General features: G+C 43.1%; 1 protein-coding gene across 2 annotated transcripts in view; it reads left to right on the top strand.

Annotated features, from left to right (window-relative positions):
• The window catches only part of LOC124804712 (phospholipid-transporting ATPase ID), a 538,289-nt gene that overhangs the window by 489,883 nt on the left and 27,203 nt on the right, over positions 1-21,203 (top strand). For both annotated transcript variants that reach the window (XM_047264976.1, XM_047264975.1), the window contains exons 18-19: positions 2,583-2,806; positions 16,647-16,872. In XM_047264976.1, coding sequence (XP_047120932.1) covers positions 2,583-2,806; positions 16,647-16,872 — 450 coding nt within the window. The remainder of the gene's footprint in view (positions 1-2,582; positions 2,807-16,646; positions 16,873-21,203) is intronic.

The following is a 21,203-nucleotide window of genomic DNA, read 5'->3' as shown; positions in this document are numbered from 1 at the left end:
ACAGTATTACATGTCCTGTGTCACTTGCAGCGATGGTGAAACTTGTAGTCAGATATGAATCTAATTTTCTGATTTTGCATCTCTGCAGTAATGTATGTGACTTGTTCTAAAGCCTTGAGACCTCCTAGCCATGACTTAATTTGTGGAAGGAATTAATGAATGAATTCTTTGACATGTTCTTTATTGTCAAACAAGCTTTTATATTCTGGTCAACCTCCATTAACTTCAAAAACGCACTTCTGATCATTAGTACGATTAGGCTGGCACTGTACAAACACAACATGATTAGTTTTAGTTTAGTTGTTTGCATGTTCAACAGATCATAATTACAACCTTTCGCTATAAACACCTCACTCCTTTCTGTGGGAAAAATAGAAACTCCAGAACGGAATAAACACCATGTAGAGGAGCCATTGAGTTGCTGAATGCACAACAAAAAGACAACTATACGTTAGAGAGTTCAGCAAAGAGGTCTCCTACTAAAGTAGAAAACGCGCACGGCTGTGCGCATGTGGCCCCACCCCCTCACACACACGCACGTACAAAGTGTGTACAGAATCTGTGCTAAGTAGTAGCAACATATTTTCAGCATCACTCTTTCATAAGTGTATGGGCAGGTATAATCGATGATAACAGTATTGGGCCTTATGTTTTATCTGAACAATTGACTGCTAACAATTACCGAACCTTTTTTGTAGAGGAAACGTTGCTACCGTCTTTATTAGAAAATATTCTTGCAGCTGTACATCGTAACACATGATTCCTCCAAGATGGTGCTCCACCCCCTATTGCTCAGAGTTCGATGATTTTTCAACAGACAATTTCCAGGACAATGGATAGGACATTTTGGTCCATGTTAATGGCCAGCACACAGTGCTGGTTTAAATCCACTAGATTTTTACATTTGAGGCCATATGAAGGAACTTATTTATGCTCAGCAAATAAATAATGTGGATGAAATTGGGCAGAGGATTTTCGATGTTGCCAGTACCATAAAGGCAAATATTCGGTGTATGAATGAGTGTGACAAAACTAGGTTTGCCATAATGAAGCATGTATTGAATCAAATGTTGGGCATTTTTAACACTTATTGTAGTATTGGTGTAACAGGAAACAAAGTAATTTAGGTTTCATTTTTGTTATCATACTGTTCTAGAAAAGGAAAATAATCTGAATTTAATTTTTGTTGTAGTACTGTTGTAAAAAGAGGAAGCAGTTGATTGTAATTAACACACAGTAAAGTACACATTTTATTTTAACTGCCATGACCTCCTTTATGGTAATGTAAAAGAGAAAAGTCTGGTTGTACTTAATTCATTGTTTATGTAAAATAAATTACATGTTCTTGACAACCCAGTGACCGTTTACATTGAAATACATAGCTGCCGCACCATGTCATTGTGCATGTCCAATGTTTACATTGTTCTGGTTCGTCTGTTACTTTCTCAGACCACCACGTTGATGTCAGTAATATGCAAGCAACATCGTGTGCTGCAACTGACAATGTAAACAGAGATGTGTCTACTATCAGTCCTACAAGTATCTGTCTTTTAGAAATAAAGAAATACAAAATGTGATATGACGTTTCACTAGACCTTTTTGTAAAGCAGACTGAAATGTACTATCTGTATCATTTTGGCAGCTTATATCATTTACACACTGTATCTATAAACGTAACTGGTTTTTTCAAACCATGACTGATTGTTAACAACAAACCCAGTAAGAAAATGAATTTACTGTGAAGCTATTGTCAGTACACCCAACTATTAAAAAGCTGTTTGCCAGTGGTTCTAGAGTCTTCAGGAGTGAGTTACCCACATTATAATTTCATAAAGCATCTGTGAATGAAAACAGGAAGAGTAGGTTACAAACTCGAATAAGTTTACAGTAATCTGGTTCATTTAGTTATTTACTCTTACCAATTATTTATTTAGCAGTGAAGAATTGAACTTGTTTTTTCAGTGACCTTCCTTTTGCAGAGATCCCAATATTAACTTTCTGGAAAGTTTTATTTACTTTTTTACATGTAGAACTGTCTCTGTTAGGCTTGATTATAATACTTGCATCATCAGAAAGATAACTCTTTCTGCTTCTTGGATGTATGATGGCAGATCATTAGTGTATAACAAGAACATGAGTGTGCCCAGTATCTGTTCCTTTGGTACATATATAGTGGTTATTCCCCATTCTGAAGATGCTTCTTGGTTTTGTGCTCTTCCTGGATTTAGTAAAGTGACACTCTGCATCCTTTAAGAGGAGGCATTGAACCATGAACAAGCACAATGAGAAAGAATACTAGAAATATTTCAGCTTTCAGGACTCAGCACCTCCTCCTATGTGGTAAGTAGTGATCTACTGTTTCAAATTTGTTGTTGTTCTGTCCAGGACTTTCAGTGTTTGATTCTGCATCCTAGTGGTTAAAGCATTATTGCATGGGGACTAACATATTATTTTGTAGGAAAAATAAAGCATTTCAAGTTTTAAATCAAATTTATTACTTATTTTATTAGCTTTATAACTGAAATTTTCACTTGTTAGAATGAATGTTTCATAGACATAATTGTACAAATATTTTCTTGTAGCTGCACACATTGGTGTTGGAATCAGTGGCCAAGAAGGAATGCAGGCTGTGTTGGCATCGGACTACTCCATAGCACAGTTCAGGTTCCTTGAGCGATTATTACTAGTTCATGGTCGATGGTCCTATTACCGCATGTGCAAGTTTCTTCGATACTTTTTTTATAAGAACTTTGCATTCACATTGTGCCATTTTTGGTTCGCCTTCTTCTGTGGATTTAGTGCACAGGTAAGAAAATTATTGTATATATATGTATATATCCCCCCCTCCCCCCGATATGTACTGCTCATATACTTTAGAAACATTGCAGTTTGCGTGCTATGGTTACATTGATTACCTGTCATACCACTAGACTGTGTGAAGAAATACTGTGTTTGTGTTATTTATTAATTTATTTGTTTAAGTTGAAAAGATAATCCTAACACAGAAGCACTGTTTTGAATCTCTGTATTTTTTATACATGGTACAATTGGAAAATAAAAAAGAAATTAAGGACAGAATCAGAATAGTAACCAACTGATATCTCTGAATGAAATATATAGGGAAGACTTGAAGTAGTTCAGAAGGATCTCTTATATGTGCAGTGACTTCATCCTTTCATCTCTATGCTCATGATATTAATTCAGAACACAAAGTTGTAGTTTGTAAGGAATTTGACGACAAGCTGTGGGACATAATTCCTGTTGTGAACTGAAATAGTGTTCTTTTATGAAAAGAAAATGATCAAGCTGTATGATTATGGAAGGATGCTATGCTCACACAGTATTCATTGCATATATCTTTGCTAGAGAAACAAGGAACAAATACCCAGGCTGCTCTTCACAGATGGTGGGGCAAGCTCACTTAATGGTGAATACCAAACAGCGAGGTCATCGGTCCCATTGGATTAGGGAAGGATGGGAAAGGAAGTGCCCTTTCACATGAACCATCCCAGAATTTGTTGCCTGAAGCGATCTAGGGAAATTGTATAAAACCTAAATTCGGATGGACAGATGTGGGTTTGAACTGTCATCCTCCTGAATGCAAGTCTAGTGTGCTAACCATCTTGGCTGGTAAAACTTGAATGAATAGCTGAAGTTTGAAGGATATCAACCCCTCTACCAGTACATGAGTGATGCCTAAATTGTGACTGCTACTTCACAACAAAACAAGGAAGAGGACAGTGAATGTGAAAGTGGGGATAAAGTCAGTGACCTAGCCAGTCATCATACTGCATTGCAGTCTGTTGATTCCTTTCTAGATTATATGGGCCAGAGGGTGTTTCAGTATAGTGACATTATTGCTGCAAGAAAAATTCAAAATGCTGTGCGGAAAAAATGTCACCTCCTCTCAGGAACGGAGAAACATCGCAGACCATTTTAAGAAATAAACAAGCCTATGACAGCTATGCACAGAACTTTGTAAACTTTTAAGCTAAGAATACATGTTTGAAAATTTCTTGATTATTCATGCATCTTCTCCTCCATACTATACCAAATAATTGGTAGTGTACTGTACTTATATGCACCTGATGCGCAATAAAAACTATTTAGCACAGTCAAGAGAGTGGCAATACCACATCTCAAATTGCAAGCTGCAGCATATTTACTGCAATGTTACCAACTGTGGCTTCGTCGAAGCAACACTTTCGACTGACTGCTCTGTAGACCCACCATGGGTACAATCAGAACCCAACACCTTGAAGCATTTATTTGTAAAAGTGTTGCTGAAATTCAAACATACACATCACCATCTGAGTGGGGACATTGGCCAGCAAAGGATGGTCAAGTTGATCATCCTTCATTGGGTATAATATCCTGATTATCTTTTTGTGAGGAGTCTCTACAGAAACACTACAGGGATTGCTATCAGTTTGGTGTAATTATATATATAATCTCCCCTTCGAATTGAACATCTTGAACTTAGACCATTATTTTGGATTTTACATGTCTCTTGTGTTATATAACATGTGCCCTCCATCACTGTCTACAAGCAAAATAGCTCATTGCATTGCAGGTTAAGAAATAAGAGGCCTCACTACGTACGGATGGGGTGATACCACTCAAATCCCTCAAAGTCCCTGGAATTGATTTCGCAGGACCTTTATTCTCTAAAACTGGAAGCTTTGTTACCAAGTGTTCAGTTGCTCTGTTTTCCTGTGCAGTAAACAGAGCTATCCACCTTTAGCTTGTTACTGCTGCCATGGCAGATGAATTATTATTAGCCATTCAAAGTGAGGTGTCCTGCATAAAATTTACAGTTACAATGCTAAGACCTTTCAGGCAGCTAACTGAGAAATGTTGGAACTATGGACAATCCTTCCATCCTATTGAGCACACCAGTATGTTGCCCGAAGGAGAATCATGTAGAAGTCCATCGCCCCGTTTGCAGTTTGGTGGGGAAACTTTTGAGAAAAAATAGTTGGTTCAGTAAAATGATGCCTTAATAAAGTACTTGAGCGAAGCAGTCTGAATGAGCAGAAACTTCAAACTGTTCTTGTAAGCACTGTAGCCACACTCAGTTTGAGACACATCTCCCTGACCGATGACAGTGTGTCCATGCCAGCATCCTTCCTTGAAGGGGGGAGACTTCCTACTTTAATAAGAGGTAGCGAGTCCTCAAAGTCAGCTGATTTAGTAGAAGAATTAAAGATCTAGTATAAACTATTTACTGCTACTCAGGAGTTTTCATAAAGTTCAGACTGTCACTAGAATTAGAAGCTAGAAATTGGAATTGGCAACATCATCATTCCCTAAGAGTGGTCCCACATTTGGATAAAGATTACCAGGTCAGTCAAACTGTTTATATCCACATCTACATCCATACTCCGCAAGCCACCTGACGGTGTGTGGCGGAGGGTACTTTGAGTACCTCTATCGGTTCTCCCTTCTATTCCAGTCTCGTATTGTTCGTGGAAAGAAAGATTGTTGGTATACCTCTGTGTGGGCTCTAATCTCTCTGATTTTATCCTCATGGTCTCTTTGCGAGATATACGTAGGAGGGAGCAATATACTGCTCGACTCCTCGGTGAAGGTATGTTCTCGAAACTTCAACAAAAGCCTGTACCGAGCTGCTGAGAGTGTCTCCTGCAGAGTCTTCCACTGGAGTTTATCTATCATCTCCGTAATGCTTTCGCGATTACTAAATGATCCTGTAACGAAGCGCGCTGCTCTCCATTGGATCTTCTCTATCTCTTCTATCAACCCTATCTGGTACTGATCCCACACTGGTGAGCAATATTCAAGCAATGGGCGAACAAGTGTACTGTAACCTACTTCCTTTGTTTTCGGATTGCATTTCCTTAGGATTCTTCCAATGAATCTCAGTCTGGCATCTGCTTTACCGATGATCAACCCCCCAGGGGGTCCACAACTCTTTCGTGGATACGTGCGTGGCGAGCACGGGGCCCCGAGCCATTGCAGCCTTCTTTCTCTCCCGGGCTGCATTTCCTTTCCCTTCCCCTCCTTTCCCCTCCATACCCCTTTCCCCTCGCCCTCTCCTCTCCCTCTATTGGTGTCCTTGCTTATGTTGGCCCCCGCTATCCTCCTGGTTCTGTTGGTTTTACACTCTGGCTTTGTTGCGTAATCATCTCCTCCTTTTGGCATTCCTGGTCCCCCTCTGGGGTTTGACCTCCATTCCAAAATTTCTCTTCCGTAGTGTGAGCCATTTGGGGAAGAGCACCTTACCTAGTGTCTCCGACGTGTGCCCTCCTAGTATATTCCACCTTTTCTTCTACGTCGTTGTCTGATGCTAGGGTGCATAGCCAGCACGGTAGCCAGCCCGTGTGGTGGGGTCGCTATGTACCCTTTTGGTTGAGCCCCCTGAACACACAGGGATCACACTTCTGATACCTGAGCTGTGACCTCCTCATGCATGCCTTGGAGTGGTTGCTCGTCATCCTGGAGCATCGGAACTCCCGGCAATGGCCGCCGTGCCAGACGGCCCTTGCTGTGGCTGGGTGGCGCCCGTGAGGAGAGCCCCTGATCGGAGTGGGTGGTATCAGGGCGGACGCTATGCAGATGAAACGCATAAGGGTCCAAACCTCTGGCCGCTCTTCTGCGGCCGTCTCTCTGCGTGGTACTGATTCCTCAAGTGCTGCTTCTCTTGCCCCTTCGGCCTTCCCTTCCGTGGCTACCCCCTGGGAGGAGGGTCAGGCCCGTCGTCTAGGGGCAAAACCTTTCCCCCGTTATCTAGTTTGCACCAGGACTGATGGAGATACTTTCACCAGTGTCAAACCTTTATTCTTTGTGGAACACATTGAAGACAAGTTCGGCGAAGTGGACTCCCTGAGCAAGATGCGGTCGGGTTCGTTTCTGATAAAAACTGCTTCGGCTGCCCAATCTGCGGCCCTTCGTGCCTGTACCCATCTTGGCACAATTCCCGTGTCCATTACCCCTCACCAGTCTCTAAATATGGTACAAGGTGTGATTTTTCACAGAGACCTCATCCTTCAAACTGATGAGGAACTTCGGGACAATCTCGGACGGCGGGGTGTTCACTTTGTTCGGCGTGTTCAGAAGGGTCCTAAAGATAATCGTATTGATACTGGTGCCTTTATCCTGGCCTTTGAAGGGGATACCCTTCCTGAGAAAGTTAAGATTATGGTCTATCGCTGTGATGTGAAGCCGTACATCCCACCTCCTATGCGGTGTTTTAAGTGCTTGCGTTTTGGCCACATGTCTTCTCGCTGTACCCAGGACCCTCTCTGTGGTGACTGTGGACGTCCACTCCATGAGGGGAGTCCCTGTGTTCCCCCTCCTGTATGTGTAAATTGTCATGGTAGTCATTCTCCACGTTCAGCAGATTGCCCAGTCTATAAGAAAGAAAAAAAGATACAGGAGTATAAGTCTCTTGATCGTTTAAGCTACACAGAGGCCCGTAAGAAATATGCACGATTGCACCCTGTGTCCATGACATCTAGTTACGCCTTGGTTACATCTTCATCCCTTCCTCCCCCTTCCTTACCCCCGTCCCGGACCCCTCTCCTTCCCCCCTCCCCTGCGGCTCCCACACCTTCTCCTCTGGGCGCCGCTCCCCCTCCCCAGCCGGAGAAGTGTCCCACTCCTTCGGCGTCTGCCGGTCAAGGGCGCCTCTCCCGGGATGCCCCTTCCCGGCACCTTCCAGGTCAAAGGTCTGCTGCAGCGCGGCGACCGCGAGAGCCGCGGTCTATCGGCCCCCAGGTCGCCCGGTCTCTTTCTGTTCCTGATCTTGCTGCAGCTGGCTCCATTATGCCACACAGCCCTCCTCGATCTCAGCCTGAAAAGAAGAAGAAACATAAGTCCCGGGACAAAGAGCCTCTGGTGTCACCGGAGGTCCCTTCCCCGGCTTCACAACCGGATTCTGACCTGTCGTTTATGGATGTCGCCCCCTCCTTGTCGGTGACGGGTGGGGACCCGGCGGTATGACTGGATTTAGCGTGTTCAGCCCTCATTTAAACCATCGTTCTGTGGTTCTCCAATGGAATTGTAATGGCTACTATCGTCACCTTCCGGAATTGAAATCCCTTCTTTCGTCCTACTCAGCAGCTTGTGTGGTTCTCCAGGAATCTCATTTTACTGATGCTCACTCACCGACCCTCCGTGGGTTCCGTGTTTTCTGTCGAAATCGGGTCGGACCCTTGCGGGCTTCTGGTGGCGTTTGTACGTTGGTCTGTACAGACATTGCTAGCACGTGGATTCCTCTCCAAACTACATTGGAAGCAGTTGCTGTTAGGGTCCACTTAGACTCTGCAGTCACAGTATGCAATCTTTATCTCCCTCCTGACAGGACTCTTACACCTGCTGCCTTAACCACCCTTCTTCAGCAACTTCCTCCTCCCTTCCTCCTCCTTGGGGATTTTAATGCTCATCATCCTTTGTGGGGCAGTGCCTTTCCATCTAGACGAGGTCTTCTTATCGACCAATTTATTGCAGACCACGACCTGTGCCTTCTTAATGATGGCTCCCCTACTCATTTCAGTGCTGGTCATGGTACCTTTTCTGCCATTGATCTTTCTCTTTCTTCTCCCTCTCTCCTCCCTTCATTACACTGGTCGCCACACGACGACCTTTGTGATAGTGACCATTTCCCGTTGATTATCACGCTCCCTTCCCGCTCCCCGATGGAGAGGTTACCTCGTTGGTCTTTCCACCGCGCCGATTGGCCTCTATATACTGCACAGGTCGAGTTTTCTCCCTCTTTGTCGGGTTGTATTGATGACGTCCTACGTGACGTGTCTGACGCGATTGTTCGCGCTGCTAACCTTGCTGTCCCGCGCTCATCTGGACAATTTCGTCGTCGGCAAGTCCCGTGGTGGAGTACGGCCATTGCCATTGCCATCCGTGATCGCCGTCGAGCTTTGCAACACTTTAAGAGGCACCCATCTGTAGCCAGCCTTTCTACCTTTAAGCGCCTTCGCGCTAAAGCCCGTTATTTAATCAAACAGAGCAAGCGGATATGTTGGGAACGATTCGTTTCTTCCCTTGGTTCCACTGTCCCTCTGTCACGGGTATGGGCTACACTTCGCTCTCTCCAAGGTTGCCATCGGCAGTCCACCCTCCCAGGCCTTCACCTCCCAGATGGCATTTGTACGGACCCATTAGTTCTTGCAGAACATCTTGCGACCCATTTTGCAGTGGCATCAGCGTCGGCCTCCTATCCAGCTGCTTTCCTTCATCAAAAACAGCAGGCTGAAGCTGTCACCTTATGTTTCACCACTTGTGAGTCAGAATCTTACAACGAACCTTTCACTGAATGGGAATTTCTTTCTGCTCTATCTGCTTCTCATGATACGGCTCCTGGCCCAGATTCCATTCATAACCAGCTGCTTCAACATCTCAGTGCTCCACAACGGCACCATCTTCTTCGGGTGTTTAACCGTATCTGGCTCCAGGGTGACTTCCCTTCTCAGTGGAGGGATAGCATTGTGGTTCCTGTCCTTAAGCCTGGTCAGAACCCCCTATCTGTTGACAGCTATCGGCCAATTAGTTTGACCAATGTTGGTTGTAAGTTACTTGAACGGCTGGTAGCCCGTCGGCTCACTTGGGTCCTCGAATCTCGGGATCTATTGTCCCCTTACCAGTGTGGCTTTCGAGAGGGACGATCTCCAATCGATCATTTGCTTCGCTTGGAATCCGCAGTTCGGCAGGCTTTTTCCAGCGCCGCCATTTGGTTGCAGTGTTTTTTGACCTTCGCAAGGCCTATGACACGGCCTGGCGCCATCACATCTTACTAACCCTTCATCAGTGGGGTCTTCGGGGCCCACTCCCGATTTTTATCCGCCAGTTCCTGATCCATCGGTCATTCAGAGTTCGAGTTGGTACTGCTTTTAGTTCTCCATGGACCCAGGAGACGGGCATCCCACAGGGTTCTGTCTTGAGTGTCCTTCTTTTCCTCATTGCTATCGATGGACTTGTGGCCTCTGTCGGTCCCTTGGTCGCCCCTGCCCTGTATGTGGATGATTTCTGCATTTGGGTTAGTTCCTCCTCGATGCCATCTGCAGAACGGCAGCTCCAGGTGGCTATACGGCGTGCCTCTGCATGGACCCTCTCCCACGGGTTTCAATTCTCTCCTTTAAAATCGCGGGTGGTCCACTTCTGTCGCCGTACTACGGTCCACCCTGATCCAGAGCTCTATCTCGCTGCACAAAGATTGCCTTTGGTTCCACAGTTTCGTTTCCTAGGTCTTCTTTTCGACAACAAGCTCAATTGGCTGCCCCATATCAGACTCCTGAAGGTAGGATGTTTCCGTAAACTCAATGTCCTTCGCTTCCTTGCCCACTCCTCCTGGGGTGCGGACCGTTCCCTCCTCCTCCGTCTTTATTGTGCTCTAGTTCTGTCACGTTTGGACTATGGTTGTCAAGTTTATGGTTCAGCTGCTCCTTCCACGCTGCACGTGCTGGATCCAGTCCACCATCGTGGTATCCGTTTGGCCACCGGTGCCTTCCCTACTAGCCCTGTTGATAGTCTCCTGGTTGAAGCTGGGATCCCCCCCCCTTTCTGTTCGGCGGTCCCAGCTTCTGGTGTCTTATGCCCTTACTATCCGTTCTTCTCCCGCTCATCCTTCCTATTCTATCCTATTCCCAGACCATGGACGTCGCCCGCCTGACTCCCGCCCTCGGGCGGGTTTACCGGTTGGGCTGCGCCTTGCGTCTCTTACCCGTGATTTTCGGCTTCCTTCTTTGTCCTGTCTTCCTCGCTCCCTCCCCTCCACCCCTCCTTGGTTAGTTCCTCGGCCTCGAATTCGGATGGATCTCCACCGCGGTCCGAAAGATTCCATCCCCCCGGTGGTGTTCCGTTCCTTTTTCCGCCAAATTTTATGGGAGTTTCGGGATGCTGTTGTTTTTTACACTGATGGCTCTAAATCTGCTGATCATGTTAGGTATGCCTTCACGTCCTTTGTTGGAACGGAAAATCATCTACTGCCACCCTCATGTGGGGTGTTTACTGCGGAATTGATGGCAATTTCCCGGGCCCTTACCTTTATTAAACAATCCCAACACAACCGCGTTTTGTTATGTACGGACTCGATGAGTGGCCTTCTTGCTATTGACCGGTGTTTTTCGCGCCATCCCTTGGTCTCTGCCATCCATGACCATCTCGCTGATCTTCACCGTGCTGCTTGTTCCATTGACTTCCTATGGGTCCCGGGCCATGTGGGTATCCCGGGTAATGAGCTCGCTGATCGTTTGGCTGGGGGAGCAGTTACTTACCCCCCGTTTTCTGTAACCCCTCCTGCAGCGGATTTACGGCTTCACATCAAATCCCACTTTGCACAGTCATGGGCCAATTCTTGGGAGGCTACTCCACTGTCTAATAAACTTCGTGCCATTAAGGTGAATACAGGCCCATGGCGTTCTTCCTTTAGCCTCTCCCGCAAGGACTCGACCACACTGTGTCGTCTCCGCATTGGCCATACCAGGCTGACCCATGGTTTCCTTTTGCGTGATGAGCCACCCCCGCTATGTGGTTGTGGAGCCTTCCAGTCAGTGGCCCACATTTTGGTTGAATGCCCCCTTCTTTTGGCTCTGCGTGCTAAGAACAGACTCCCCCACACTTTACCTTTGATGTTGGCTGACGATTCCCGGATGGTCTCTCTGGTTCTAGGTTTCCTCCGGGAGAGTGGTTTTTATTCTCAGTTTTAAAGTTTTTAATCTCCCTCTGGTGTTGGGGCAGGGCGGTGAGTGTTTGGGTGTCTCCCACTGTAGGCAGTGTTCAGAGATTCCCGATTCACCTCCCTGACCGGAATCCTCTTTTCTTTCCCTTTTACTCTGTTTTTACCCCTTCTTTTTAAGGCTTGGTTAGTTTTTCTATTCCCATACGTACTTTCTGCATTATAGCAGTTGTACCTTTTAAGTCACAGGTGGTCTTGCCTATGCTGTTTCAGCATAGTGTTGGGTTCGTTCTCTTGCCAACTTCCCTCATTTGTTTTTACTAATGACAACGTGACTGCCCTTTTACGTTTCCCCTTTATCTGTTTTATTTTTCTGACTATACTGAGATGTCCCGTTAGCAGAATGGAGTCTATTTGAAACAAGGGACTGATGACCTTGCTGTTTGGTCCCTTTAACCTCAAACAACCAACCAACCAACCAACCAACCGATGATCAACTTTATATGATCATTCCATTTTATATCACTCCTAATGCTTATTCCCAGATAATTTATGGAATTAACTGCTTCCAGTCGCTGACCTGCTATATTGTAGCTAAATGATAAAGGATCTTTCTTATACTGTTGGAGGTTGTCCAGGGTTAGGAGGATAGGGCTGTGCGTTAAGTAGGAATACATCTTCATAAGTGTTCTTTTTGACTTTGATGTAAATAAATGTTCTATATAAAAACAAAGACCTGCCAGCGCTTTTGTTCGGTAAGTCACCTCATCTTTGTTTTTATATATAATTTTTCCCACATGGAATGTTTCCTTCCATTATATAAATAAATGTTCTTGTTGATGTGAAAGCAAGTGGCACATCTTACTTAGTTATTTGGAGCTACATCGAATGTGTCTCACCAGTCAACCAGACAAAACTTTCAGGTTAGTCAGTCAGCAAAAAGAATGGTGGATCAGCACAAAGATGAATGGTTTGCCAAATAAATGTGGCTGGTACTTGTTGACAGTCCAAACAACTGCAAGGCACTCTTTCTCGGCTGTAGAGTAGATCATCTCGGACTTCAAGAATAATCACGAAACATAAGCTCCCTCCTTTTCAGCACTTCCTGAAATTGGTACTGCAGGTGCACCTAACTTGCACACTAGCATTGGTGTGAAGTTCTGTTTTGGCATTATTGTGTCTCAGTATTAGAACTGGAGATGACAATAGCACTTAGTCAGGGAGAAAGAAAGTAAGTTCTTTCTTGCCTCTCATTTGAGGAAAATTTTGCATCTTCCTGTAATAGTTCTTGCAAGGGTTGTGCCTTGGTACACAAGTCCTATATGAGTAGCTGGTAGCACGAGCATATTCTGATGAAATCTCTCTTATCACCAGTGCACCAAGGAATCAGAAAATCTGTGACGGACTGCTTTTATTTTCTCTAGATTGAGTCATACTTCGTCATTCACAAGGGGCTCGATGATTTTTATTTCTTTGGTGATGAAGAGGCACTTGTTTCAGGTTCAGGTTGAGACCTGCAGCTTGAATACACTTAAACACAGTTGTTAAGCATGTTGAATGTTCCTCTGTTCCTCAGATGTCTTCAAAAAACAACAATGTCATCAAGATAGCAAACATATGTCATCTAATTAATGTGTCGAAGGTGGCTGGAATGCTCAAGGAGTGTAATGTCAAATTCAGGAAGCCCTGCTGGTGTTCAAAGGCAACCTTTTCCCTGTCAGCCTCATCAGTTTCAGTTTACCTGTAGCCTGTCTGAATTTCCATAATTGAGAAATACCTTCCCTGTTTCAAGTGGAGGAGGGTGTCACCAGTACGCAGTAATGAATAGACAACCTTTTTCATGATTTTGGTCAGTTGTCAGTAGTCGATGCAGAAACATTTGCCATCCTCCTTCACACAGATCATAGCAGGGGACCAAGGACGTTCTGAAAGTTTCAATGATGTCAGCTTGCAGTATTTTCTTCACTTCCTGCTGGGTTATCCATTATTCTTCCAGCAACACCTTACATGAGTGCTGGTTAATTGGTGGATGATCCTCAGTGTTGATATAATATTTTACCATGGACTGCTTGATATTTATTTCCTCCACTCTGGAATTGAAAACATCCAAAAATTGGTACTGAACTGCTGACACTCGCCATTGTTGTTGCTCTGTCAGGCCAGACGCTATTGGCAGTTCGGTAGTAGCTTCCTCTTGTGCATTGTCTCTAGTGATAGCAGAGCACACTTCTTTTTTGGTCACACTAAACTGCACTTCATGCACTAGTTCAGCAAGCCCTATGCACATACCTTTAGGGAGGAGTTGTGGCTGCTCATGACATTGACTGATCCAAAGTTCTCCTTGACTAGCTACAATGTTTATGATTACTGCTGGCGTGTAGATTTCCTTTGTGAGCCCAAGTAGCTGTCTGCAATCAACAAAAGCTTTACAGTTTAACTGAACACTTCAATTGATGACTGGAACTCATCTCGCTGGTGACAGTGGGATAGCAATGTCTCCAGTGGAAGACAACATGCAGGGCAATTTTTGTTATGTTTGCTTGTTGAAGTAGCTTTGTCAGTCTGGAGATCTGATCTCCTGCAGTCTCAGATTCTTTGTAGTGTCCGCAAAAGAAATCACATCTGAGAATGACATTGCTGATCACGTTCTGCTAAGATGACAAATTCAAAGGGTTTGGTTCTGTCACTGATAGTTATCCTTGCTACACGTGTTCCTGTTGGATGGATGTGTTTCCCATTAGCAACTTTCAGTACAGTCACTTTCTTATCATGGAATGTAGTCTTCTTTAGATGTCAATGGTAAGCATTCAGTATGACAGAAAAGGTAGCCATTCAGATGACTAGTGCCTTGACAGGTTGACTGTTAATAATGACATCAGCGAGATTCCCTGACGTCTTAGTGACTGTCATCCATGGAGGATTTTCATCTGTGGCAGCCTAGCCTCCATAGAGGGTTGCCTTGCTTAGTTTCCTTGAATTTGGCAGCTAGGTGAGCAGCTCATACCTGTATACAGGGAACAGCTACAACGTGTTTGGGAATAACCGCGTCTGGACTACTGGGATGGACTTCATCCCACAGGTAGACGGTAATTGTCTGCATTTGACTGGCGTGAATGGGACTGTTGTGATGATTGATGTCTTGCTGTGTAATACTTTTCAAACACTCATTTACTTTCTCTGTAGAAGCATGCAATGTGTCCAGAGCAGCCACAGTGGAGGCAGACAGGCGTGGTATCTGTTCTTCTTTAGGACGATATGCTTAGGGAGGAGCCGGTTTTACCTGCACTGATAGTGCTGGGTTACCATTTGATGGTGGTGGCATAAGTATGAGTTGTCAGAGTGCATTTTTCATGGCATGTTTTGCTAGTGTTGGAGATTGGTGGAAAATATCGATTCACTTCTGGTTATTAAAGATAAAAAATCAGGGGGTGCGATCTCCCCCCCCCCCTCCTCTCCCTGGGGCTATTTGTTTGAAAACGCTTGGTAACTTTCCTTTCTAACCCCACCCCCACCTCTCTCTCCTGACCCCTTACCCCTCCTCTTTCTTTTTTATCAGTCTTCTGACAGGTTTGAGTGACCCAGTAAGAGTTCCTCTCTGAAGGCAACCTCTCCATCTCAGAGTAGCACTTGCACACAATGTGTTCAGTTATCAGTTATTTGTTGTATACATTCATTAATGCAAGTCCTGTCATCTTGTCCCTTCTTTTTCTTCTTCTTCTTCTTCTTCTTCTTCTCCTCCTCCTCCTCCTCCTCCTCCTCCTCAGTATTTTCCACATGTCCCTAGTCTCTCTGTGAGTACCTCCCCATCTCTTATAGGAATATAGGAATTTCAAATAAAGCAGTGAAATTCAGAACAAAATTTTTTAGAACCATTTTATCTTAAAATGTCTGTGAAACTGAATGAGTGTAATGCATAGATGTTTGTGATTTTCCTGGTTAGGAAGAACTTTACATAATTACACAAGGAGCCCTTCCCAAAGCTTTTTCTTTAGGGAAGCATAATGACCAACGTTCAGTAAATACTGAGTCTGACAAATTTGTTCTCAACTTTGAGTGGCCACAGTAACGAGACTTATCTTGAATCTTTCAATTTGTAAGCTGGTTATTACACTTACCAGGGAGTTGATGCATTGCATACCAGGATTAAAAAGTTGTGGAACTATGTTGGTGAGTGTTAATTTCAACCTAATCTGAGATGGGGAAGATGGACCAGTTGGCACTGAATGATGCTACTAATTTTGATAGTATATTAAATAAAAATGAGATGAAGCTTGCCTCTGTATCTATTGACAGCTGCAACACTATATCATACCTGTATACAGGGAACAGCTACAACGTGTTTGGGAATAACCGCGTCTGGACTACTGGGATGGACTTCATCCCACAGGTAGCCACTACTCACTCTTAAGTTCATTATACATTTACTACAAGCAAGGGAGATGTTCAAATGGTACATAAGTTGCTAGTTTTTAGTAGAGAGGTCCAGTCATTGGCCACAAACAAGAAGTGCATTAAAACAAAGCTGTTCAGAAATTCGAGTGTACAAGTCAAAAAAGACTGTTCCACACAAGAGAATGTGGATAGGCTGTGAGGCAAATTAGTGTTGAAGCATTATTAGCAGGTGAGATTTGAAAACTAGAGAAATCAATGATGGAAGAGAAGTTTTAAATAATAGAAAGGGGGATAGTTACATTACCCACTGCCTTCATATCTCTGATCCATTTTTTGAAGCTGTTTCTTCTATCATATGTGTAGAACATGTATAAATTGTCACTTTGACATTTAATGCTACCTGCCAACCATAGTGAATTATGTGGCAGGAATGTGGTAAAGAAGTAAATTATTTTAAAGGAGATAAAATTTTTATTGTTTAAAGTTAAATGACTTATTTCGGCTTACTTGAGGGTATCCCTAATCATTTTTGTAATTTTTATAAGTTGTTGTTGAATGGTACCTGCCATTAGAAGATTACTGTTAATAGAGATTTGTGCTTTTACAGACTGTTTTCGACCCTATGTTCATCTCAGTTTATAACCTTTTCTACACTTCGCTACCAGTGCTGGCGCTGGGGATCTTTGACCAGGATGTCAATGATCGTAACAGCATATTGTACCCAAAACTGTACACTCCTGGACATACAAACCTGCTCTTCAATAAGATGGAATTCTTTCGGAGTGCATTACATGGAATATTTACATCGTGTGTTCTGTTTCTTATCCCATATGGTAAGTTGTATGTCCAAATGTGATGCTTTGAATATGAAACAAATTATGATTACATGTTGCTTTAAATATAAATTATGTGTATCAAGGTAGTGAGTGGGTGGCAGGTCTTTTTGAAGCAAGTAATTGACCTAGAATGTCAATTTTAAATTTATGTTTTATTTATTGGTAGAACACGTGAACAACTGGTTCCAAAAGTTTCAGTGATGAAATCACATCTGAAGTGCCTGGAAAATAATGAAACGTTTGATGCGACATTACTGCCGTGCCCACTTTTTAAAGCAACATTTCAATACTATCTCATTGAACAACAATTTTATTAATTACATTCACAAGGAGAGACTTCCAGTTGTATCCTGGATGTTGCCAAGCTCACTTGCATGTTTCTGGATGATCCTGAACTTTTAAAAACTGTATTCACAGCAAAACGCAGAATCCAGATGAGTCTCTGAATTCACTCACATTGAAACGATGCCCTGAAAGAAAATTTTGAGCGCAAAGTTTGTCAGAATTGCAACTTACAATGCTGTTCTTGTATTTTAAGATGGGACTGTAGGGAGCCTGGTGGTATTAGGGAGAATGGGCGTTAAGGTAGGAAATCTCACTCCAGACATCTTGAAAGAAATAGATTTACAACACCTCTCTGCAATTGAAAAGTTAGTTGAACAGTATGTAAAGGAAGAAGGGGAGAAAACAAGGAACCAGAAGAAAAGCCTTGAAGGAGAAGAGGACTCTGAGTACAAGTCTGGGGCCTTCTGAAGAGGTGACATAAGCGAAAACATTAGGTTGAACTTTCACCAGCATTTCCTGAAAATTATGTTTTTTAATGTTGATGTTTCTTTTTCTCAGACTCTACAAAGGCTAGAATTATTAGTCACATATATTATTTGTGAAAATAAAATTTTTAATTCCATGAAAAAAGTTAAATATACATAATGCAATGCAGTAAATATGTTAATTTCAAGTAAAGCATGGTACAAAATTTCATTGCCGTATCTTCAAAATTGTGAATTTGGTGCATTTTATAAATAGTGTTTTTGATGGACAACCCCTCCTTTAAATAACTGAAATTTGGTATTTTGACTATTCAGAGAATCTTCTTCCTCTTCTCCTCCTCCCCTTCCTCCTTCTCTCTCTCTCTCTCAATATTTCTGATTTCTGTACAGTAATTTGGGTGAATGCTAAGCTATTTCTCCGGCAAGAGCTGAGATGTGTTATTACTCATTACTTAAGAAAGAAGTAAGAAAGTGAAGTAATTATAACCAGTACTTGACAGTGAACTATAAGCTGTCTTACTGCATCACATCCAAGAGTATTTACATATCTACATTAATTCATCACATTAATTTGTACATATTATAAAAATGAGTGTATGTATGTATGCTCCATGTCTCCCTCTTAAACCACTGGACCAGTTTCAACCAAACTTGGTACACATGTTACTGACTGGAAAGAAAGTAGTAGTAGTGTGTGTGTGTGTGTGTTGGGGGGGGGGGGGTTAAGAACCAGAAATGTCCTGTTGGTGGGGGGGTCATAATGTGGAGAGAGAAAGTGGGAGTAAGAGATGGATGGACAGAGAGAGAGAGAGAGAGAGAGAGAGAGAGAGAGAGAGAGAGAGAGAGAGAGAGAGAGGGAGGAGGAGGAGGAGGAGGAGATGGACAGAGGAAGGAAAGAGGAGGAGATAGGACACAGAGGGATGCAAGGAGATGGATAGAGCAGATAGACAAAGAGAGGAAGGGGCCAGTAGATGGATGGAGATAGGGTCAGGAGGAGATGACAGAGTGGGTGGGGAGGGGGCAGAGGAGATGGGTACAGAGAATAGGGAGGAGGAGATAGACAGGGGGAAAGGAGGAGGTGGACCAATAGAACTGTAATAAATATATACCGTATTTACTTGAATCTAAGCCGCACTTTTTTTCCAGTTTTTGTAATCCAAAAAACCGCCTGCGGCTTAGAATCGAGTGCAAAGCAAGTGGAAGTTCTGAAAAATGTTGGCAGGTGCCGCCACAACTAACTTCTGCCGTCGAATATATGTAGCACTACACAGGCATGCTTTGTAGGCACGAAGACAAATACTGGCGCCGAAACCTCTGCGTCAGTAAATAAATTTTAAAAAGAAGGTGGAAGACGAGCTTTTTTTCTCCGCCCCGAGTTTCGACCACTGCATTTTCATTCATTATCCAACGAAGTAAATACAAATTCCGTATTGTTCATCTTGGAATGTAGCAGAATTTCAATATACTACGAAAATCTGACTGGCAAGACTGTTTGGGATGTTTGTCAATATGGCCAACTCTACGTTCTGAATTTTTTCTGCCTGTGAGAAGAGATTGTTGCTAATAGGAACCTGATGAAATGTGAATCACATGTAGTATTCTCTTCACCATAAGACTAATACGAATATAAACATTTTACCATGTATTCTTTCGTGTTTGCTGCTATCTCGTTTAAATCCTGTCTGCCTAATAAACTACGAAACAAGAGTGACACAACAGCAAACGCGGAAGAATATACGTATCGTGTCATGTTTATATTCGTATTATTCTTATGCCTAATAGTGATACAATCAGAAATGAAACACGGCAACTGACTAGATTTTTAAATGTAAGATGACTCTAATTTCTATGCAGAATTTGATGTACTAAAGAAGCGGCCGCAGAGATTTTCAAACAGAGAAAAATTTTCGCCTAACTCTTGTTCAGAACATGTTCTATCATATGCAGTCTATTATTTGGTTCTTGTTGATCATTATCAAAGAAAGCAGCAGTGTAAGTAACAATAAATAGCAGTCTCTTGCCATTGTTTCGCTAATGAGGCACTTTTTTTTTAAAAAGCGGCAATAGCGCGCACAAAAGCAAGCCGTGCCGCGAGTGGTGACAGGTTGTAAACATGCACTATCAGAATGCGACAAAAAATGCATGACACAGTACAGTAATGCATTTTCATCTTAGAGTGACGTAAACACCTATAACAAAGAAAAGGCACTTATCAGATCAAAGCAAAATAAGCAATCGATTCAAACCAGGCGAAGCACGTGAAAAAGGAAGGGTACCCATATAAATACGGACGGAGCGCCTGACGCATAGCAATGGCTACCTGGTAAAGCTTAACTGCTTAGCTTACGACTCGAACCAAACTACTGTAGCTGTATCGTCATTCATTCAACCTAAATTGTGTCTCATATTACAATGGACCAACTTTGTTTCGATTTGGAGGTGCGGCCTAAAACTTTTCTCTCCCCTTGAATTTCGAGTCTCAAATTTCAGGTGGGGCTTAGTCGGGAAATTTGTTTTTTTTTTTTTCCTTTATTTCGAATCTCATTTTTCAGGTGCGGCTTAGATTTGAGTGCAGCTTAGATTCGAGTAAATATGGTACCCAAGTACTCAGCTAGTTTAGAACATATTTGTGTTGGAAGATGGTGGCCTCCATTCTGGTATAGTGTTTTTTCTTTACATTAGTAAACACACAAGGAAAATCCAGGTTAAATGCATGTATGAGATAAAATACATGTATGAGAGCAGATCATTACTCACCAAGCAGACGAGGTGCCAAGCCGTGGGAGTTTGAATGAGGACCATTTCAGTTAGGATATGTGGAAGGGTCAGTAGCACATCCCCCTCCTTTTTAAATGTGTATTATATATTGTTGTTTTATGACAAGTTATACATCATTGAGGGTCTCCTCACTGTGAATGTTTGGAACAAATCTAACTCTGAGGCGCTCCATGATGTTCAAAGCCTATCTAATAGTACTGTGCCAGTGGAGTTGAATGTCACCTTTGAGGTGATGATTTCTGTCTGGTAGCCTGCCTTTTCATGGCTCCATACATTTTCATACACACATCATTAATAATAAACAATGAGATGAGCAAAGAGGCATGTTCCCTTTTTGAAAGCAGTTGATTTATCCACTACTGGCTAAAGGAAACGGACCAAGCAATGGAAAAGGATTACGAGATGGTTTACGGCTGGGCACCTTAAACGTAAGGACTCTAACTGGGAAGTTAGAAGAAATTGTAGAAATGATGGAAAGGAGGAAATTGGACATCTTGGGACTTGCTGAGACTAGGTGGAGAGGAGTTGGTGAAAAACCACTAAGTAAAGGATGTAAACTGTACTGGATAGGGAATGAGAGGGGAAGAAATGGAGTGGCAATAGTGGTCAGAGAGGGTCTGCAGGAGGAGGTGGAAGGTATCAATGATCGAATGATAAAAGCCAGAGTACGGGTGAAAGGAAAAAGCATTGAAATCATCCAAGCATATGCCCCACAGGTGGGGTGTACAAAAAAGGAGAAGGAGGAATTTGAAGATGACATGCAAAAGCAGCTAAATGGAG

This window comes from Schistocerca piceifrons, chromosome 7 (assembly GCF_021461385.2).
Source record: "Schistocerca piceifrons isolate TAMUIC-IGC-003096 chromosome 7, iqSchPice1.1, whole genome shotgun sequence".
NCBI lineage: Eukaryota > Metazoa > Arthropoda > Insecta > Orthoptera > Acrididae > Schistocerca > Schistocerca piceifrons.
Note: the sequence above shows the minus strand (reverse complement) of the source record. Positions and strands in the feature narration are given on the sequence as shown.